At 53.5% G+C, this 20,206-nt stretch overlaps 3 protein-coding genes and 1 long non-coding RNA gene across 5 annotated transcripts in view; 2 read left to right on the top strand and 2 right to left on the bottom strand.

Annotated features, from left to right (window-relative positions):
- ALDH5A1 (aldehyde dehydrogenase 5 family member A1) overlaps positions 1-3,168 on the top strand; it is a 6,253-nt gene extending 3,085 nt beyond the window's left edge. The window contains exons 5-9 of the mRNA XM_014448443.2: positions 106-249; positions 569-727; positions 1,437-1,606; positions 1,837-1,895; positions 2,878-3,168. Coding sequence (XP_014303929.1) covers positions 106-249; positions 569-727; positions 1,437-1,606; positions 1,837-1,895; positions 2,878-3,083 — 738 coding nt within the window. The 3' untranslated portion in view covers positions 3,084-3,168. The remainder of the gene's footprint in view (positions 1-105; positions 250-568; positions 728-1,436; positions 1,607-1,836; positions 1,896-2,877) is intronic.
- Positions 1,514-4,652, bottom strand: LOC111824038. The gene is made up of 3 exons (XR_002827145.1): positions 4,094-4,652; positions 1,830-3,093; positions 1,514-1,652 (listed from the first exon to the last, which is right to left on the bottom strand). It is a non-coding gene; the product is annotated as an uncharacterized LOC111824038 (long non-coding RNA).
- A 2,993-nt stretch (positions 4,653-7,645) lies between these two features.
- TDP2 (tyrosyl-DNA phosphodiesterase 2) lies at positions 7,646-15,054 on the bottom strand. Its single transcript, XM_023747289.1, has 8 exons — positions 14,916-15,054; positions 14,646-14,731; positions 14,476-14,541; positions 13,393-13,566; positions 12,675-12,766; positions 10,981-11,099; positions 10,428-10,598; positions 7,646-8,688 (listed from the first exon to the last, which is right to left on the bottom strand). Exons 3-8 carry the CDS (start codon positions 14,529-14,531, stop codon positions 8,404-8,406), a joined length of 897 nt encoding a protein of 298 aa, XP_023603057.1. The 5' UTR covers positions 14,532-14,541; positions 14,646-14,731; positions 14,916-15,054; the 3' UTR covers positions 7,646-8,403.
- A 184-nt stretch (positions 15,055-15,238) lies between these two features.
- On the top strand, positions 15,239-18,530 carry ACOT13 (acyl-CoA thioesterase 13). 2 transcript variants are annotated; one of them, XM_006106471.3, is made up of 3 exons: positions 15,239-15,440; positions 16,222-16,406; positions 18,301-18,530. In XM_006106471.3, exons 1-3 carry the CDS (start codon positions 15,363-15,365, stop codon positions 18,455-18,457), a joined length of 420 nt encoding a protein of 139 aa, XP_006106533.1. In that variant the 5' UTR covers positions 15,239-15,362; the 3' UTR covers positions 18,458-18,530. The 2 variants fall into 2 exon arrangements, with proteins under 2 accessions (XP_006106533.1, XP_023603058.1); XM_023747290.1 differs by having other exon boundaries at positions 15,239-15,389.
- The last annotated feature ends 1,676 nt before the right edge of the window (positions 18,531-20,206 follow it).

Raw genomic sequence — 20,206 nt, forward strand, 5'->3', positions numbered from 1 at the left:
CCCCCCCGGCACCTGGCGTCCTCGCTGTTGGGTCACTTGGAAAGGCCTGGCGGGTCCTGGTGGTGGAGGCCTCGCACACCCACGGCCCCTTCCCCTCTGCCCCAGGCGCTGCTGCACCATGCGGCCAACTCCGTGAAGAGGGTGTCCATGGAGCTGGGCGGCCTCGCCCCGTTCATCGTGTTTGACAGCGCCAACGTGGACCAGGCCGTGGCGGGGGCCATGGCCTCGAAATTCAGGAACTCGGGACAGGTGAGTTCCGGGCGTGTCCCGGGTCGTGCGTGTCTGTGTTTTACGAAGGTCCTTCCACCTCCCGCTTCTCCTGGGTTCCTTCCACGGTCCATTCTTTCTTCTTTCACCTTCTCAGCAAACAGTAAGGCCCTCTCTTTACCAGGGACCAGAGGCTGGGAGGCCCCGAGAGAAAGAAGGGGGGTCCCTGGCTTCACAGAAGTTCTTTTAATCAAACTGTCCTCTCTTCCCGCGGCGGGCACGGCGGCCGCGCGGGCCTGGTTCTGGGCTGGGTCAGCGGCCGCCGACACACACGTCCACCTGTTTGTTCTTCTCTCTCTAGACCTGTGTGTGCTCCAACCGGTTCCTGGTGCAGAGTGGGATCCACGACGCCTTCGTGAGCAAGCTGGCGGAGGCGATGCGGGCCAGCCTGCGCGTGGGGAACGGGTTTGAGGAGGGGACGACTCAAGGCCCGCTGATCAACGAGAAGGCGGTGGAAAAGGTAGCTCATTGGTCTGTTCAGTTTCACGGTGTTGGCATCGGAAGGTTCCCTGGCAAAAGGCACTTGGGTAAGGTGCCCAGCAAGGCTGTTTTGGAAACGGCAGAGACGTCGGGAAAAAACGGAATTCCTGCCAACGTGTGTGCGTCGTGGGGTGTCACCTGGCCACAGCCTTTCCGGCTGTCCTGGCGCCGTGTCCCCTGAGCGTCCCTTTAGACCTGCTGCGCTCCCTGCATTTCCTCTGAGGGCGGTGGACTCCACCCCTGGCTGCCTCAGGGCCTCGAAACACAAGGTTCTTTAATTTTGCCAACGCGTGAAAGGGAAAAAATATATTTTTTTAAATATATTTTTATTGATTTCAGAGAGGAAGGGAGAGGGAGAGAGAGAGTGAACCATCAATGATGAGAGGGAATCATGGATTGGCTGCCTCCTGCGCGCCCCCCACTGGGGATCCAGCCCGCAATTGGGCCTGTGCCCTGACTGGGATTACACCTGCACTCCTGCTGTGTGGGTTGATGCTCCACCGCTGAGCCACGCCGGCCGTCGGAGCTCAGAGGCGCGGTCCATGTGGAGTGATGGCGGGGGAGGGGTGGCTACCGAGCTGCGTGGGTTCCAGCCGAACTGAGAAAGCGGGTCCCAGAGCTCCGCCTGCTCGAGGAGGGGTCTGTGGTGGCAAGGTGTCCTCACCAGCTCCCGGCCTCTCCTCTCGCAGGTGGAGACGCACGTGAGCGACGCGCTGGCCAAAGGTGCCACCCTCGTGACCGGCGGGAAGCGGCACCAACTTGGGAACAACTTCTTTGAGCCCACGCTGCTCAGCAACGTCACGCGGGACATGCTCTGCGCGCGGGAGGAGACCTTCGGGCCCCTGGCCCCGGTCATCAAGTAAGACCCCCGCCCGCCAAGGTCGCGGGCAGGTCGGGAGGCCTGGCTGTGGGAGGGCGGAGGGAGGGGCTCTGTCGGACACTGGTGGTCCTTGCAGCCCAGCTGGGGTGCCTTCCCCTCCGCCCGCGCTGGGTCCCTGCAGACCTGGCTCTCTCGCCCTCGCTGGGGAGATGAGTCGGGAGGATTCCTCCCTGAGCTCACACTCTGCTGCTGCCCCGCTCACCTGGCAGGTTCCACACGGAGGAGGAGGCGCTGGCGATCGCGAACGCGGCCGACGTGGGGTTAGCAGGTGGGTGTCCGTCCTGCCTCAGGGCCGTGGGCGCGTCTCCAGCGGAGGCTGATGTTTGCCCGTTTGCCAGCTGGGTCGGAGGACACTTGTCTGGTGCTCGCTGAGGGCGGGCGGGTGTGTGCTGTCCTTCTGCCTCGCCGCGAGCTCGGGTGGGAGCGGGAGAGACCGGGCGAGGGCAGGGAGGGGAGAGGCGGAACGAGTGGCTCCTGGTGGGGACTCACACACCATGAGTCCCTGTCCTCCGGGGCTGGCTGCCTGGAAATCCAAGTGCTGCTCCCCCCCGCTGGGCCTGGGCTGAACGAGAGGAAGTGCGGGCTGGGCAGAGGGCTCATGACCATTTCCAAGTAAAAGGACAGTGGCCACACTGTCACCAGGAAGGGACCGGGACCAAGGGGCCTGCCCTTGCTCGGCCCGGAACGTGTGGGTCCTTGACTCGCGGGGGACGGTTTCACACCCAAGGCCAGTGACTCGAGAGGACGTTTATTAAGGACAGAAGGACGGGACAGTGAGACAGGAGAAGCGCTTCAGATACATGAGGAGGGTCACAGAGTGAGCCGAGGGGAGGCTGCCTCGGTCCTTTTTAAAAATATATACATTTTTATTGGTGTCAGAGAGGAAAGGAGATGGGGAGAGAGAGAAAGAAACATCAATGATGAGAGAGAATCATGGATCGGCTGCCTCCTGCACGCCCCCTACTGGGGATCGAGCCCACAACCCGGGCCTGTGCCCCGATGGGAATCGAACCGTGACCTCCTGGTTCCTAGGTCGATGCTTAACCGCTGAGCCACGCCAGCCGGGCAGGCCTTGGTCCTTTAGAAAGAACGTCCAGGGTCTGAGAGGACGAATCGGACAGGCCCGGCTTGGGGTCTCGCTGGGAGCCGGGCGCTGCCAGGCCCGAGGGAGGAGGCTGAGTCAGTGCCCCTCAGCTTGGACAGGACGCCCCTGTGATGTTCTGCACCCCCTTGTCCTTCCTCCTGCACAGGCTACTTCTACTCGCAGGACCCCGCCCAGATCTGGCGGGTGGCGGAGCGGCTGGAGGTGGGCATGGTGGGCGTCAACGAAGGGCTGCTCTCGGCCGTGGAGTGCCCGTTCGGCGGCGTGAAGCAGTCGGGCCTCGGGCGCGAGGGCTCCAAGTACGGCATCGACGAGTACCTGGAGGTCAAGTACGTGTGCCTCGGCGGCTTGTAGGGTCCGTGTGCTGTAGGAAATAAAGGAGCTCGCCTGCGCCTGGCACACGCCACCTGCAGATGCACCCACGGGCGTCTGAAGTACAGTCGCTTCTCTGGTCTCCTCACCCGAGGGCATTTCCCATTGAGTTTTAGAGTGGAAGGGGAGAGACATTGATGTGAGAGAGACATTGAGTGGTTGCCTCCCGCACGAGCCCTGACCTGGGCTGGGGATCAACCTGCAACCCAGGGGCAGGCCCTGGACCTAGACTCAAACCCTTGACCCTTTGGTCCGCTGGCGGGCACCTTAACCACCGAGCAGAACCCTAACCACCGAGCAAAACCCTAACCACTGAGCCAAACCCTAACCACCGAGCAGAACCCTAACCACCAAGCCGAACCCTAACCACTGAGCCAAACCCTAACCACCGAGCAGAACCCGCTTGTAAAACGTTACCAAGTTTTTAAAGCTCATCCAGACCTCATCTTAAACAGGTGGGACTCTGCCCCTCCCCTTACCTAACTAGGGACATGGCGGGGGAAGGTGCCACGTGCCTGTGGCTGCAGACTCCCCGAGACCCGCCACAGACTGTCTGCCTCTAGCAAAGGTGGCCCCTCCCAAGGCTGGTGACCTCTGGGCGTGACTCCGCCACCGCACGTGGCTCAGAGCTAAGACCAGAGGAGAGGGGCCGGTGTCACCCGCTGTGTGTGTGTGTGTGTGTGTGTGTGTGTGTGTGTTCACAGCCCAGCGCTAAGAACGGTTTTCATATTCCCAAATGGGGGAGGGAACAATACTGTTTGACACGAAAATTATATGAAACTCAGACTTAGCGTCTGTAAATACAAAGTTATTGGAACACGGCGCGGCCCTGCACCTGCCGGAGCCGAGTGCCTGTCACAGGGACAGTGCGGCCCCGAAGCCTGAAACACAAACTCTGTCTCTAAGAGAAAATCCCAGACCTGACCTGGGCCCGGAGGGAGGGACCCAGCCCTGACCTGGGCCTTGAGGAAGGGACCCAGCCCCTGACTTACCTAGACCCGGAGGGAGGGACCGGCCTGCCTGCGATTGTCGATTCCTGGTGTCGAGCTCCCGCCTATAACGGTATCCTCTGGGCTGCGCTCCCGTGAGTTCTCCCGAGAACTCCTCCCTGCAGTTATCACAACTCAAAGGAAATACAAACGGCCCCAAATCCTTAAAAAAGCAGCATGTGGTCTCTGACACGGTAAGCCCTGCGGCTGGAGGCCTGCCCTCGTCCACTGCCCTTGCAAGGCCTTTCTCTCATGTGACTCCTCGACGTGAGGACGCTGGAGCCTGGCAGACGATCCCCCACATTCGCCTCGCACATGAGGCCTTCGTGCAATGTCACAGGTGTTTCTGGGGCCCGGGGTTGAAGGTAAATTATTTCCTACATTCCAGTAGCCACAAGGCCCTCATCCAGTGTGAATTCTCCAGCGTTTAATGCGGCTCGAGCTACGGCTAAAAGATTGCCCGTCTCCCCGGCCACAGGGTCCTGTATAAATGTGGTTCGCAGGTTTACACATCCCCACAGTTCTCGGCCTTGAGGACGCACATCCCCCACTGAGCTCCCCCCCCACCGCGCCCCCTGCACCTCCATGCAGAGTCCTCACCTGGAGAGCAGAGCTGCTTGATGCTCACCTGTGAGTGGCTTTTAACTACGAATTTGTGCCAAATGTTCGTTCTCCTGCCCTGCCCACCTTTCCTGGTGGGGAGACCCGAGGGCGGAGGCACAGGCAGCTCAGCTGGTCTCACTGTGCGCGCACTGTCCGTGCAGTAACGGCCATCGTAGTGACGACGTGTGCGTGGCCCGCGTCAGGCGTGTGCCGCTGCTGGGGCAGCCTCTGAGCGCAGAGCTCGGCGTCACTGCGGGTGCCGCTGCCTGGGCAGCCTTTTCCTGGCCAACGTCTGTGCTGGGCCTTCCTCGTGCTCTGTGTTGTGGGATGAAACGTGGGAGTTCGTGGGACGTGTGCGGACGGTCTGTTTTTCAACTCCTGTCTCCCGGTTTGTGCAGCTGTCATTAATAAATGTGAATTAACAGAACTCCTGTTTCCGTGTTCAAGTGCATCGCCTGAGCGTGTTCTGGACACGATTGGCCCAGTTCAGACAGGAAGGGGACCAGAAGGTGGGGTGTTGGCATGAGGACCCCCGGGAGCTGGAGGAGGCGAGTGACGAGGAGCCACACAGGAGAGCTCTGCCTGAGGTTTTAGGGGATCAACACGTAACACCCACTCTTCTCCCCCCGGAGTTGAGAAGGTGACAGGATTCATGCAGGTGGGGGTGGGACACGTTGCTGGCTTTATCACCGAGAGAAACTAGATTAGGGGCTGGTGAGAAAGGTGAAGGGATTGAGAAAAAACCAAAAACAGACACACAGACAACAGTACGGCATCACCAGAGGGAGAGGGGAGGCAGGTGGCGGCGGCGGAAGGAGACCTGGCTGGGCAGCCTGCACCGAGGCAGCGTGCGGATGTGTTGTTGAGTTGTACACTGGAAACGTGTATGGTTTTATTAACCAATGTCACCCCAATACATTCAGTTACAAAATAAATAACTTCAGTTTTGAAATTCTTGTCAGAGATCCACGTAGTACGCAATCTAGTCCAGGTGTTGGCACACGGGCCTACAGGACAACTTGGGCTCGCTGCGTGTATTTAAAAAGTTATTTTATTTTAATTAAATATAAGTAACACAATTCACCATCTGAATCAAAATGAAAGGAGGAGCGGGGGGACAGTAGCAGGTGCTGTTGCTCTTTTTGGTTTGTTAATATGTTTCCATGTATTTATTTATTTACTTACATATTTTTTGTTAGCCCTCACCGGAGGGTATTTTCCATTGATTTTAGAGAGAGAAAGAGAAATATGGGTGTGAGAGAAACATCGATTGGTTGCCTCCTGCAAGCGCTCCAACCAGGGCCCGGGCCGGGGAGGAGCCTGCAACTGAGGTGCGTGCCCTTGATGGACCCAGGACCCTTCAGTGGGCAGGTGGACACGCTACCCACTGGCCACTCGGGCCAGGGCAGCTGCTATTGCGTTTTCACAGGGGATCGCCTGCACCTGCGCACACGCCGCCCCTCCTCGCACCCACAGCCGTCCTGCAGGTCGTCCACCCGGAACTAAGATGCGTGTGCAGAGCTCACCACGCACCTGATGGCCTGCATGTCTACGGCATAAACCAGAGATGCCCCCCGAGAACCCCCTATTTCTCCTTTAAAAGGGAGCAGACAGGGCGCCCACAGGAAGGCCATGGACATTAAGGCCCGGAGGGGAGCCGGCTGACGGCCCGAGGGCGCGGCTCAGGGGTTGAGCATCAACCTGTGAACCAAGAGGTCACGGTTCGAGTCCCGGTCCAGGCCGGGTTGCGGGCTCCATCCCCTCTCCCTCTTCCTTCCTCTTTAAAGTCAATAAAAAAATTATATAAAAATTTAAAAAATAAAAACAATAAAAACAAGTTGGTGGTACAGATTCGAATCCTGCCCAGCTTCCTCTAACTAAACCACAGACCCAGCCCGCGCACTCGCCGCCGCCACCCTCGCCTCCTCCTCCTCCTCAGGCCGCGGCTCTCACCCGCGCGGCGTCACGCGGTCTGGGGTCCGGAGGGCGCGCGCCGGCGTTGCCGCCGTTACCAAGGCAACGCGTGCGCATGCGCACCTGCTACGCACCTGCGGGCCCAGCCGGTACCCAGCCCCGCGCTCCCAGCACCAAGCACCGGGCCGCGGGCTCCCACCCCGCTGCCCGCCCCTCCCTGTCTCCCTGGTCCGCAAGCGGGCCGCGCGCTACCTGGGGGCAGGGCCCCCCACAACCCCACCCGCACTGGTAGTCCCGCTCCTCTGGCGGGAGCCTACAGACCGAGGATGGAAAGGATGCTGGGAGCAGCCCGGACCACCGCTCGCATCTCCACCGCAGAAACCCGGGAGCAAGGCCTGCATTTATGCTGCTGCCTGCAATGGAGGTGCTAGAGCCCGGCTGTGGCAGAGGGCAGGGCAGGCTCGGAGGAGTGCCGTCAGCCTGCGGGGCCTCTGCCCCAGGACAAAACGGAGATGACAGCACTCAGATGGGAAGCCTGGGGGGCGGGGGGAGATGAAATGCCTCCTAGTACAGCTTTCCACACTTGGCTCTGGTTTATGTGGTTACTGAACTGCACAACAAAAGACAAGAAACTTCCGGTTTGAAGGTGGGAGGAACTGAGGTCTGGAAGGTCCAAGTGCACCCCATCCGGGCAAAAGGGCGCTTCCGCCGCTGAAATAAGATTCCGAGTTGCAATTCCACCAAGGAGGGAGGTCAAGTACATGAAGCCACTGTCCTGGGAAAACTTGGGATTCAAAGTAAAAAACTCACGGCATTGCACACTATAGGGTCCCAATCCTCGCTGAGAACCACTGCCCATGAAAGCAGGTGGCTTTTGCCCAGCCACTTCCTTATTGTTGCTTAGGGTTGTCACCAGCAGCCCCCAAGCCGGCAGGGTTTTCTCCCACAAGGTGAAGTAGCAGGGATGCGGCCAGAAACGCGTTAAAATCCAATCCCCTCCTTGGCCACCCCTCCCCCCCCACACACACAAAAACAAACTACAAGCAAGTACATTTCTTTATTTAAAGTATCTTTCTCTTATGGGAAAAAAAATGTTCCCTTAAAGCACATTTAAAGGTGCTCCTCACTTCTTGTAAAATAATTCCATTTTAGCGTAGCAAAACTAAAAGGCTGTTTCTCTTTACACATTATTCTGCTCTCGAAAACCAGTCCAGAGCTGCTGTAAACGGACTTTCATCTCATCACGCCCAACTTGGCTCTTGGTCACACAACTACAGATAAGAATTTAAAAGCTGAGGAATGTTAAGTCCTGAGTTCACGTACAGCTCACCAGTGAGGCAAGGTCGGCTGACACAGGGCAGCTGTCACCTGCTCAAACGCTGATGACCTGATACCAAAGATCCAGTGCCAAGGACTCCAGTTTTTTTCTCTTGAAGACTTACCTAAACATTCACTACTTTGGTTCCCAATTTCTACAATAAATCAACGATAAAGGCTGGCCCAGAGGCAGTACAATCTAGCAGCAGCTCTCAGCACTACTGACAGCTGACAGCCTTCATGTCCTCTCACCAGGAGACCTCATATTCTGAACACATATTCCCTCAAAATAAACACTAATAATTTGTTCTGAAACCTAAGGACACAAAACACAAAATAGAATCAGTTTTTCCTTCCCTTCTGGTGGTCCAATATATTCCTTCCATATGAACCCTGACTTTCCAGATGGGCAGGAATTCTATGTGCAAATCTCCAGCACAAAACTACTCAGAACATGTGACTTGTACTTGAAAAGCTCTTCACAATATGACGTCCAAGGTGCACAGAAGGCCCCAGTGATCGCTGGGAAACCGGCCACAGCCCAGTTTCTCCAGCCCAAGGAGATCCAAACTCTGGGGAATGATGTGGCTGCCTCCCGCCGCCGCCGCTCGGAAAAATATTCGATCAAAGCGATGCTTACAGATGGCACGGATGCCAAGGTTAGAGTTCACCTGTGTATCCCACGTGTACTGGCAGTGCTTAGGTTTGCCCAAAAACTCCCAGACATCCGAGATGTTGCTGGGTAAACCACCGCATTTGGTAACCTGAAAAGACAGAAAACTCTGTAAGATTCCAGTGTTTTCCCCTAAATTAAAAAGGTGCCTTTGGAAATATTAAAAATCTGCAAATAACAGGATTACTTCTATTATAGTCTAAAATATGTTTTCCTCTGGCTCTATTTTTGTTCATCAGTTTGTTATTATATATATAAATGTAGAAGATGCCATTTATATGATCCAATGATGTCAATTGCCTTCAGTTTTATTTGAAATTTACTAACATTAATTCTTCCTTTTTTTCATTCACACTCCAGTTTTTTTAAATTATTATAAATTATACATAAAATTTACCATTTAAAAATATACATTTATCAACGGCATTAAGTATACGCACATAATTGTGCAGCCAGGCCTTTCTGGCTCATTTTTAATCAGGTTGTCTGTTTTGAAGAGTTCCTAACATTTTAATGCAGATCAGCATGGCCGGTTCATTCCAGCTTCAGAGCCAAACCTGGGACCGGCACTGCTTCAGCTTCTCCTTCTGCCGTGGCCGAGATAAAAGGTACCGGCTGCTTCAACTTTGGACTTCACACTATGCTTGTTTTTCTTGATCCTGACATATGTGGCACCCTTTGGCCTGGCTGTGGGCAGCAAATCCTTGATTTCCTCAATTTTGTGAGGCACGCAGCCAGCACAGTAAGTGACAAGAAGCGAAGAGGATGAAAAAATAATAATCAGGTTCTTATTGTTGGCTTTTCCTTGTAAGAGTTCTTTATATATTCTGAATATGAACTGCTTGTCGGATATCTGATTTGCAAGTATTTCCCCCCATTCCATAGGTTGCCTTTTCACTCCACTGATGCATAGTTTCTATTCATGACACCCGCCTCATCCGTTTGTTCTGTGTCGCCTGTGCTGTTGGTGTCATACCCAAGAAGTCACTGCCAATCCAGTGCCATGAAGCTTCCCTATGTTCTTGCTCTGACTTTAGGTCTTTGGTCCACGCTGAAGAACTCTGATATGGGATGTAAAGACCCAACTTCATATTCTTGCACGTGGTATCGGTTTCAAACACTGTTTGTTGAAAAGCGCGGTTTAAAAGTCACTCAACCAGACACTCAGAAACCACTGCCATAAACAAGTCAATCTGCGAGCAGCTGACAGAAAGCCCCGTTCTTAACGGCTGTGCCCACGCCGACACCGCGTCCGGGAGGCTGAGCCGCCTCCTTCCTGGGAAACTGCCTCCCTGGGGCGGAGTCCTGCCCGCTCTCCTCCCCTGCTCAGCCGTCCTGCCCCTGGAGCTGTGGCAGGGGCCTGCGCAGAAGCTCCATCTCCATCCGCTCTGACGGGAGCTGGGCCACAGGGGAAGGCAGGTTCTGGGTCTATAAAGCCCTGGAAACCTCACTCCGTCTCATCGGAACGAAGGAAAGAGAGACATCGTCCAGCCCCGGACACGTGGTGCCAGGAGAGGGGACAACCACGACGCTCCACTCTGTTCTCCTCACCTTGCGACTAGACCCACGATGAACGTGACTTTCCTAAGCTCCTTGACCACTGGCTTCCCGCGAGCCCTCGTCAACCCACCACCCTGCGTGTCTCACACGCCCCGTTTCCCCCGTCACACAGGCCTCCTGCCTCTGCCGCCGCCAGGCTGGACAGAGCACGGCTGGGTTTGCACCGACAAGGGCAAGTGCCCCTTTACCAACCAGCGTTATTCACACGGAACCGGAATCAGCTTCCACGGCAACAACCCGCCCTCAGCAGTGAACGGCCGTGTCACTCACCTCGTGATCCCTTAAATTTGTGTCTCCCGCAAATATGACGGTGGCCGACTCGGGAGCCTCCTGCATTTTCTTCAGAACCATTTTAAACTGATTGGCGCGCTCCTCCGCGTGCCCCTGGGTGCTCTCCAGGTGGGAAGTCATGAGGCACAGCTCGTTTCCCGACACGCTCGCCTGGCACGGGACCAACAGCACAGCTGTTACGTCAGCCCCGATGCTGACCTCTGACCCCAGAATCAGCAGATTAGCCCACTGACTGGCACACCCCCGGAAGCGAAGGGAATATTAACAAATTCTTAGGAAAGAATTCCTTTCACATTCTTAGGAAAACATCTAACAAATCAAGGATTTTATTTTTACAAGTTTTTGTCTATGTTTGAAATTTATATAAAAACGTAACTCACAAAGTTCTTTAAGACTAATAGAAGAATCTCTAAGTGAGGAGCAAATTCTTTCTAAAGAAACAGTAAGAAGAAAAGAAAGGACAACACCATGGAACTATGAAGAAGAAACTATTCTTTTTTTAAAAAGCCGTTGATTTTTAACAATTACTCACATGCACACACAAAAGGTTTCTCATCATTTTTGTATTTGGAAAAGGGATAATCTCTTGGCTTTTCAATTTCACTCTTGATTTCTTCAACATTATGGCTGTGAAATATCCGTCGTCATTACCTTCAAAAGTTTGTAGAAAAGAATTTCAGTTGAGAAGACAAGAGTATAACAGGTTCCCCTACTGAAAATTTTACAGCAAACAAGTACAGACACTCAAGTGGATCCCAATCTTAAAAGTAAACTATTATTTCAAAATAGTTGAAGATGGCCAACCATGTCCCTATGTTTACCTGCCCCCTCCCACAATGTCACAGAAGTATGGACGAAATATAAAAATAAACATGACTTCACATAGGTGCCAAAATAATTAATGGTGCCAACAGGAAACAAATTTACTTCTCACTCGGAAGCCCCAGGAAAATTATAACAAATGAACAGAAAAGTTAGAAGGTGTAAAGCTGCAAGAAGAACAGAAGAGGCAGGGATGGAGGCTCCAACAGTTTAAAAAAAACAACCAAGTAGATGAAGGAGTGGTAACTGGTTTATCAGAACAGAGGATCCAAAAAAGAAAAAGGAAGATAAGGAAGGAAAAAGGAGAAAAGAAGGAAAAGAGAATGGAAAGGAAGGGGTGGGAGGAAGGCTAGAGAGGTGGCAGGGGGGCCGGAGAGGGACAGAGAGAGGGACGAATTTTCCAGAACTGAAGGTCACAAACCTCCAGACTGAAAGTTCCTTCCAAGTGTTCAGAATAAATGAGAAAAAAAAAACACCCAAAACAAAAAAACCACCCAAAGAACACCAGGATGGAAAAGAAGACCCTCAAAGCTTAGGGAGAGGGGAGGCCAGGAATTAGTGCAGCTTCAAACTTATAATCAACAATGGAAACCGGGCAACACTGATAAATACCTTTCTACCCAGAAATCTATGTGTAGCCACACAATCAACCAATTGTGGGGACGAATCACAGGGATTCAGAAACTCCCTCCCCACACACTCTTTCTTAGAAAGTGATTACAGAATCTGCACCAATAAAACGTGGAAGTACACCGGGGAGGAGGCAGGCACCGGTTCAGAAAACAAGAAATCCAATCCAGGAGCGAGAAAAAGAATCCCCAGAAGGCAGAAAAGTCGTCCCACAGGCAGAGCAGGAGAGACGGCGGCCCAGCGGGAGCCCCCTCTCAGCCAGTCTGGGCTGGACAGAAAGTCAGAAGCAAACCTCGTCCTGTGGACAAGGGAAACGGGGACTGAGCCCAAGTGGTAAACACAAAGCAGGTGGAAACAGAAAGACTGGCTTATTCAGAGTGAAAAGCTAGAAAAAAATACTTTTGAAAAAGCATAACCACATGAAGCTAACACAGCATGTGAATTATAACTGAAAAATTAAGAATTTGGAAAAAAGCGTAACTACAATGCAATTATCACACTTAAATTTTTTAATGACTTAATGTCCCCAAAAAGCTACTGTCTCAAATTTTGACAATTTACATTTTCCTGAGATATCATTCATTTCAACCACTTTCTCACTTCAAAGCTTTATAAAATGTTCTCCTCGGTATTTTGTGTCTGGCTTGTTTTGCTTAAACTTACTCTGTTTGCACTTTTTTTTGCCGATGCTCCAATAGGCTAACTTTGATTTATTTCTTTCATTGACACATTTTTTGAAGAAAAAGACAAGGTAAATGACAGGAAAGCTGTTACCTGTAATAATCTCATAACTACTTGCTTTCTTCTTTAGCAAGCTGTAATATGGGGGAATAACTTCCTGTAGAAATATCACATCCGGGCTGTACCTATTTGAAAACATCAGTTTATGGTGAACAGCAGGTATGTACCATTTCATCTGCAGAACCTAGATTAGGAAATACCACAACATAAAAGCAATACAAAACTGACCGTCGCAGACACCCAATATTCAATGTTCATGCTGCTCTTTGGTAAGTATAAAATGAGAAATCTGTGCTATTTCACACATAATGCCGCAAAGATTAATTTTAAAAAACATATATGTGACACCACACTGTAAAGTTAATGAGAATCACTGACAACAGGAAGCAGTAATCTGAGAGGCACCGCAGTCCTGCACCCCGAGGGACACTTCACGTGTGATCACCCCTTTCCGTCCTCGTCCTCCGGAAACAATGATCCCTGACGAGCGACGTGGCTCACCATGACCCCCCAGGTGACGGCCAGTGTGACAGCCTCAGAGCTGCCTGGTAATTCCCGTAGCAATGATTACAGACAAGGTCAGTAAGTCAAAGAGCACGAGAAGGCTTCTAACAAAAACCTGTGTTCCTGCCCCGCCCCTCCCTCCACCCTGGGAGCTGGACCTGAATTCCAGTCTCAGGCTTCAGCGCCTGCCTCCTGCACGCAGGGGAGACGCACGACCGCCCCCTCCCACAGGCGGGCGAGCACTCACAGAGCGAGGGAGGCACACACCCCTTGAGCCCGCTCCCACAGGTTGTTCAGATCCAGCCCGTCCACGTTCCAGGTGACGAGAGAGAACATGCTGCCGTCCTCCTGCTGGGGGGGTCCAGCTGAGCCGCTTCTGGAGCCGACGGGGTCAGGCGCTTCCTCTTCGGTCAGGTCCACACTGGCAAGACCAGAGTGAAACACAACTTGGCAAGTCACCCACAAACGGCCTAATTTAGAAAGTGCTCTGTCACAGGTAAAGGCATTTTACAGACTCCAAAGTCCCTGCCAGCAGAGCAAAGTCACGACTGAGGGAGTGACTTTTCCTGTTACAGACTCTTCCTGTTATCCGGACGCTGGCTCACTTACAGTTAAGAGTGAACTCAAGACCCTCCCATGACATGACTTGACAAACGAGGACCTTTCCAAACGTATCTGGGTTCATTTTAGATCTTGATCACATCCTGGCCGGTGTGGCTCGGAGGGCTGGGCGTCGTGCCCTGCACCAAGGCTGCTGCTTCGACGCCAGGTCTCACATAGGTGTTTCTCTCTCCCCACCCCCTTCCTTTCTCTCTCTAAAAATCAATAAAAAATCTTTTCTTTTTTTTTAATTAAAGGCCTATTCAGATTTTGCCAACTGTGCTACTAGATCCTCCTCCAGGACCTGGCACGTTTCTCTCCGTCTCCTTTCACCCAGAATCGTCCTCCAGGCCTTGCCTCTCGTGACCTGGGCGTTGGGAAGCACACGGCCCGCTATTTCGTAGAATCTGCCTCATCAGGGCCTGATGTTTTCTGAGGATCAGATTCGGATTATGCACTTTTTGGGAGGAACGACACGGAGGTGCTGCAGTGTCTTCCTCCGTGGGTTTCGTCCCCAGCACTGGCCATGCTGCCTCTGACCGCCTGGTCTTGGCTGGGGTGATGTCTACCCCACTGCTTCCCGCCCAGTGCCGACTCACCCCTGTGGGGGGCCTTTGGTGGGCAGGCCTTGGGGACTATGCCACCCCGTGTCTCTCCCCCACCGCTGGTTTCAGCAGCCTTTGGTGATTTCTGTCCGAAATCATCACCGCCCGGTGGTTTTCCAAGTTACCATGTTTCCATAGAGGCGTTTGCCTCACCCATTCGTTTGGAACCTCTCGCTGGCATGTTTCCTGTCCTTGGAGTGAAGAACAGTCCAGAGGGGGCCTCCCGGACCCCCCTCCACCGGACCCCCCACCACCGGGGCTCCACCCAGCTCCGCCCGCCCCGCCGCCCACTCACCAGGACCCCGGCGCCGGCGGGGGCGCGGGGCGGCGCGGGAGGGCGCCCTCCTCCGCTCGCGGCTCGAAGTAGGCGTTCAGCGCCCTCTGAAAAGACAGGCACAGGGTGGGCTCCTGCGCGCAGCCCTGCACCCCCTCTCCGGGGCCTGTATCTCCGCCCCCAACACTGCACCCTCCCAGGCCCTGCACCCCCCCCCCGGCCCTGCACCCCCTCCCGGGCCCTGCACCCACCCACCTCCCCCCCGGCCCTGCACCCCGGGCCGGCGCGCACCTCCACCTCCCAGGCGTTCTCCGCCAGGTAGCGCCGCGCCACATCGACATGGCAGCCGGCGACGGAGGGCAAGTCCGTACACAGCAGCCGCTTCTTTCCCGCGGGTTGCCCGTCGTCCGGCCTCGCCTCCGGGCAGCGCTTCTGCTCGATCGCCGCGGCTCCTCACCGCTGCCCGCCGCCCGGCGAGGAAGGGGCGGCCCTCGGAGGCGGCCGGCGGTTGCGCAGAGGAGAAAGGAACGTCCGGCGCCGGGAGGGCGTTCACCGCTTATGCGCACGCGGTTTAACGGGGCGTGTAACTTCTAGTGCGCAAGCAGGGTAGGCGACACGAGGACGGATAGGGACCTCGTGTGCGTCCTCTGCGTCCTTGTGCGTTTGCCAGCGCCCGGCTGCCCGGCGCTTCCAAGGCCCAGTGTTGCGCGGAGCCCGGAAGCCCGCGGACGTCTCACGATGAGCCTGACCCAGAACCTGCGGGAGGTGATGAAGGCCATCAGCGGGGTCCCCGGTTTTGATAAAGTTTTGGAAAAGGTATTGGAGGCGCAGCTGCGGGTGGTGATGCCGGGAGCGGGGGCACCGCGCTCATCTCGCCCGATCCTGTCGCTGCGCCCGCAGCTCAGCGTAGCGATCGCGGTGCCTTAACGGAGCGCCGTTGGGCGCCAGGTCAAGGGCGCAGGGGAGCTCATGTGATGGTTCGTGACTGAGTATGGTTGTCGCTCGCGGAGACGGCACTGCGCGGCTCCAGAGCCGGAAAGGACGGTTGCGCGACCCTTCCGGGCGCGCCTGCAGCCCGCGGGTATCGGTGCCAGGAGCTGCGGCGAGGCAGCAAACTCAGGTGCTAGGCGGAGGGTTTGCACCTAAAATGAGCTTATTGCATAACTTTATTAACTCTAGTAACTCCTTGAATTACGGAATTTCTTCGTTTGTTTTTAAAATTGTTTTAAACCATTGGTTACTAAGTAATTTTAAAAATGACCCTGTGCAAAATCTAGGGAACATCCAAATTAAACCTATAATGGACTAACAGATTCCCAGGGGCCAGCTGGCCTCGTTGGTGCAGAACTTCCCAGGAGACAGTAAGAGGTGCCAGGCTGCTGTGCATACACGGAATGTTGATTTCTGCCAGGAGTGGAAACTAGCAAAGACTACTATTGTTTTTCCATGTATGTTCCTTTTTCTTTAAAGTTTCCATAAGGGTTAACTTCTGTCCGAGAGAGATGGGTAAGATTGACTTTATGGGTCACCTTTTTTGGGGTGACTCAGGTTAGTCCAGGGCCCACAGGGTGCTCACCATCCTTTCCTTCTGCATCAGGTGACGCTGGTCTCGGCGGCTCCTGGGAAGGTGACCTGTGAGCTGAGAGTCGAGGAGGAGCACACCAACAAGCTGGGCACGCTCCACGGGGGGCTGACGGCCACCCTGGTGGACAGCATCTCCACCATGGCTCTGCTCTGCACGGAGAGGGCCCTGCCGGGCGTCAGCGTGGACATGAACATCACGTAGGTAGCCGTGCTGCACTGATTGGAGATGTGCCCTATGGTGTTCTCGGCCGTGAGTCTAGAAGTAAAGGAACTAATTTCCAGGTCCAGTGTGTACCAGTAGTAAAGGAAGAGACCTAAACATTTGAAAAAGCAGCCCTAGCAGGTTTGGCTCAGTGGATAGAGTGTCGGACCACAGACTGAAGGGTTCTGGATTCGATTCCTGTCTAGGGCATATACCGCCACTGCAGGCTCAATCCCTGGGCCGTGTGGGAGGGAGCCAATAGATGTGTCTCTCTCACATGGATGTTTCTCTCTGTCTCTCCCTCTCCTTTACACTCTCTCTAAAAATCAATGGAAAATATCCTCGGGTGAGATTAACAACAAAAAAATTTCTGAGAAAGCAAATGTTCGGCCTCTAACACAGATGCTGGTGGGAAAATGACCGCAGACTCATGGCTTCTGTTTCAGTCCTGACGCGTGTTCAGGACACGTACAGGTTGAAGGGAACGTAAAGGAAAAATGGAGAAACCTCCATAGACACCTCTCCTCGTGACAAGGTGACCACAGATAGGGTGTCTCCGAGGCGCACAGACAGGCTCTGCAGGTTTGACTACCCGGTGTGGGAGCAGCACCCCGAGGGCAGGTGGCCACTCCCTGGGGAGCATGCCTGCAGGGGTCACATGTTCCCAAATGTACCGGACTCAGCTCCAGCGCTAACCAGCAAGGCTGCCCAGCCCTGTCCAATGGAAGTGCAGGGGCCAGGGCTGGAGTTTCCAGACAATTGCTTTTGCCTCCAAACTAACAGATGATTTTTTCCCCAGGGAACTGGCAAGGGCTAGTGTGGGAAAGCCAGTGTTACTGTAAGCAATCCAGGTCTTTTTATCAGGCTCGCGCGGCGTTCCGTCCCTTTTCACTAAGGAAAGAACCTAACGTGAGGGTGCAGTGAGCGAATCCAGGGTGAGGCGCATGTTCTCTTGAGATGAAGATGACGGAGATGTCCGCCTCTCGTGCCGACGGCTCTGCCTTGAGTCTGGAGCAGAGGCCTTGTTCCCGCCTAGCTCTGCTGGGCACCATCTTCTACCGTAAGACACGGCTGCTCTCACAACCATGGCGAGTTTCTAGTGAGACAGTTTTGGCCTTTCAGAGTCTATGTTGACAAAAGTTTTGGCCTGACCTTCAAATACTAGTGATTTCCTGCCCCCCTGGCTCATCTCAGTGGTTGAGTTTCGACCTATGAACCAGGTTACGGTTCGGTTCACATGCCTGGGTTGCAGGCTCGCTCCCCAGTGGGGGCAGTGCAGGATGCCGCTGATCAATGATTCTCTAATCATTCATGTTTCTCTCTCTCCCCCTCTCCCTTCCTCTGAAATCAATAAAAACATTTTTTTAAGTGAGTCCCTTGAACAGAAACTAGGACATAGTCTGGAAGATACACTATAGATATTTCAAAAATAAATGAATGACACTTTGTGAGTACAGATGGGTTGGAAGTGTCTCTCTTAAAATAATGTGTACACACAATTCATCACCAGGACTGTCAGGGCCCTGTATTAATTCTAGCCCTTGTATAGTCATCTTAGAGTTGAGTAAATGCTTAACATCAACATGACACGATATAGACACCAAGTGACACTTCACTTAGCAAGTTCTGCGGAAACCTTCCCCCAGCTCCCAGTCAATGTGAAGTGGGAAACAATGAAAAAAGGGCGGCAGGCAAAGACCCTTCCTCTTTATGGGAAAAGCAGCCGGTGTGGGTCAGGACCAGCCACTCCCATTGAAGGACAGGAGGCTCACCGGCACGGCTGCTTACTTTCCTCCCAGAAATAGTTCGGCACAGGAAGGCTCTTCGGGTGCACACGGCTTTCCCTTTAAGAACTGCTGTTAACTGTATGCCAACTTGCTTCCTTTCAAGGTACATGTCACCGGCGAAAATAGGCGAAGTGGTGGTGATAACAGCACAGATCCTGAAGCAAGGGAGGACGCTGGCCTTTGCCTCCGTGGACCTGACCAACAAGACGACCGGGAAGCTGGTAGCTCAGGGCAGACACACCAAGCACCTGGGGAGCTGAGGACAAAGGCCTCCCCACCCGGCGGGGTCGCGTGGGACGACTTCATGTACCTAATAAATCAGCACAACCAGAAGCAGCCTAGAAAGTGTTTTTAGGGGGAAGAGCAGAGACCATGTGGGATGGCGGGTGGCTCCTTTTTTTTTTCTTAAATTATAAGCCTCTTCAGTGTTAGCTTCTAACCATATGTATGCTACTGGGATGAAAAATTCTTAGCTCAGTGTTTTGAAAACGTAGGCAAAGAAACAAATGGCCACTTTGAGATAGAATTACCTTAAAACTGACTTCTAATATTAAGCTAAAGGAGAAACAGAAATGGTTAATCCTTAATGGTTAATCCTTCTCAGCTTTAAAATGCCATCTTCCATTTCATTTTTTAATTCCAGTTTCAAGATTATGGAACTTCAGCCCTGGCCCAGTAGCTCATTTAGTTAGAGCATCGTTTCAACACGCCAAGGTTGTGTGTTCGATTCCAGTCAGGGCACATACAAGAATCAGCCAATGAATGCATAAGTGAGTGGAACCAGTTTCTCCCTTCCTCTCACTCTAAAAATAAAGATTATGGAACTTCAAAGCAGACTGAGTGATGTGGCCTAGACTAGTCCCCAAGAGAGCTGGAGGCAAAGCACAGAGGACACAAGCGCGGTGTGCTGCCCTTCCGAGGATCTGTCACGGGGCTGGCCTATTTCCCACTGGGGACGGCATCCGTTAGCCACTTTTCTGGTACCTAGAATAAAACCCTGCAGGTTTCCAATCTCCCAGACTGCACCGCATCAAAAAGACCAAGTTCACAAACTGTTCAGTCCACTTTGCAGTCCTACTGCCTATGCCATGCTTAGCATTTTAGCCTTAACGTTGAGACATGGAGCCCGAACGGCTTAGGCAGGTTACTAATCAGTAACCGACGGGAGGGCTCTTCCTGGCCACAGAAGGCTGGCCCATGTGAAGGGAGAAGATACGGAAATCACTCCCACAGCCTTGACGGTCAGGGCAGGTTATGGGGAAAGGCGCCCGCACCCTCCTGAGGAGCAGAAACGGGACACCACCTTGGACCTCAGAACCCACAGCAGCACAGCCAGCTGGCAGCCTCTGGCAAGGGTGTCAGGTCACCGGCCAGAATGCAAAAGCCACACCTCGCCAGGAAGAAACCTCACCAGATCAAGATGAGAAACTGTCCTTAAAAATTGGCCTGTACTCGCCTGGCCAGGTGGATTCCCAGTCAGGCACATGCCCTGGGGATGTGCAGGAGGCCGCCAATGGTTTTCACATCTCTCTCCCTCTCTGTAATCAATAAAAGAAAAATAAATTTTTAAAAAGTTGGCCAAGGTTGGTTACGGTTGAGGAGCTGTCCCACGGTTGAGGAGCTGTCCCAGTCAAAGGTGACCAGAGACCTAACAGCCCAATGCAGGGGGTTAAACACACCAGCCGAAGATGGCGTTCAGGTTGTTACCGTCACACTCCCCGAGCTTCATCACTTTGCTGGGGGACCTACGCCTAAGCCCTGAGGAGTAAGAAACCAAGATGCACCACGAGGTGCCACCAGACTCAAAGGTTTAAGTATGTTTAAAGTTAAGCAGAAAGACAACAAAAAAAATGTGGCAAATGTCAGACTACATGTGGGTAAAGGGCACACAGGAGCTTTCTGCATTACTCTTCTAACTTTCCAAAATCTATTCTACATAATAAAAGCCTAATATGCAAACTCCCCTAGACCGACAGCTCCCTATGACATGACCGCTCCCTATGATGTGC

The sequence above is a fragment of the Myotis lucifugus genome, unplaced genomic scaffold (genome assembly GCF_000147115.1).
Source record: "Myotis lucifugus unplaced genomic scaffold, Myoluc2.0 scaffold_832, whole genome shotgun sequence".
NCBI classification, from domain to species: domain Eukaryota; kingdom Metazoa; phylum Chordata; class Mammalia; order Chiroptera; family Vespertilionidae; genus Myotis; species Myotis lucifugus.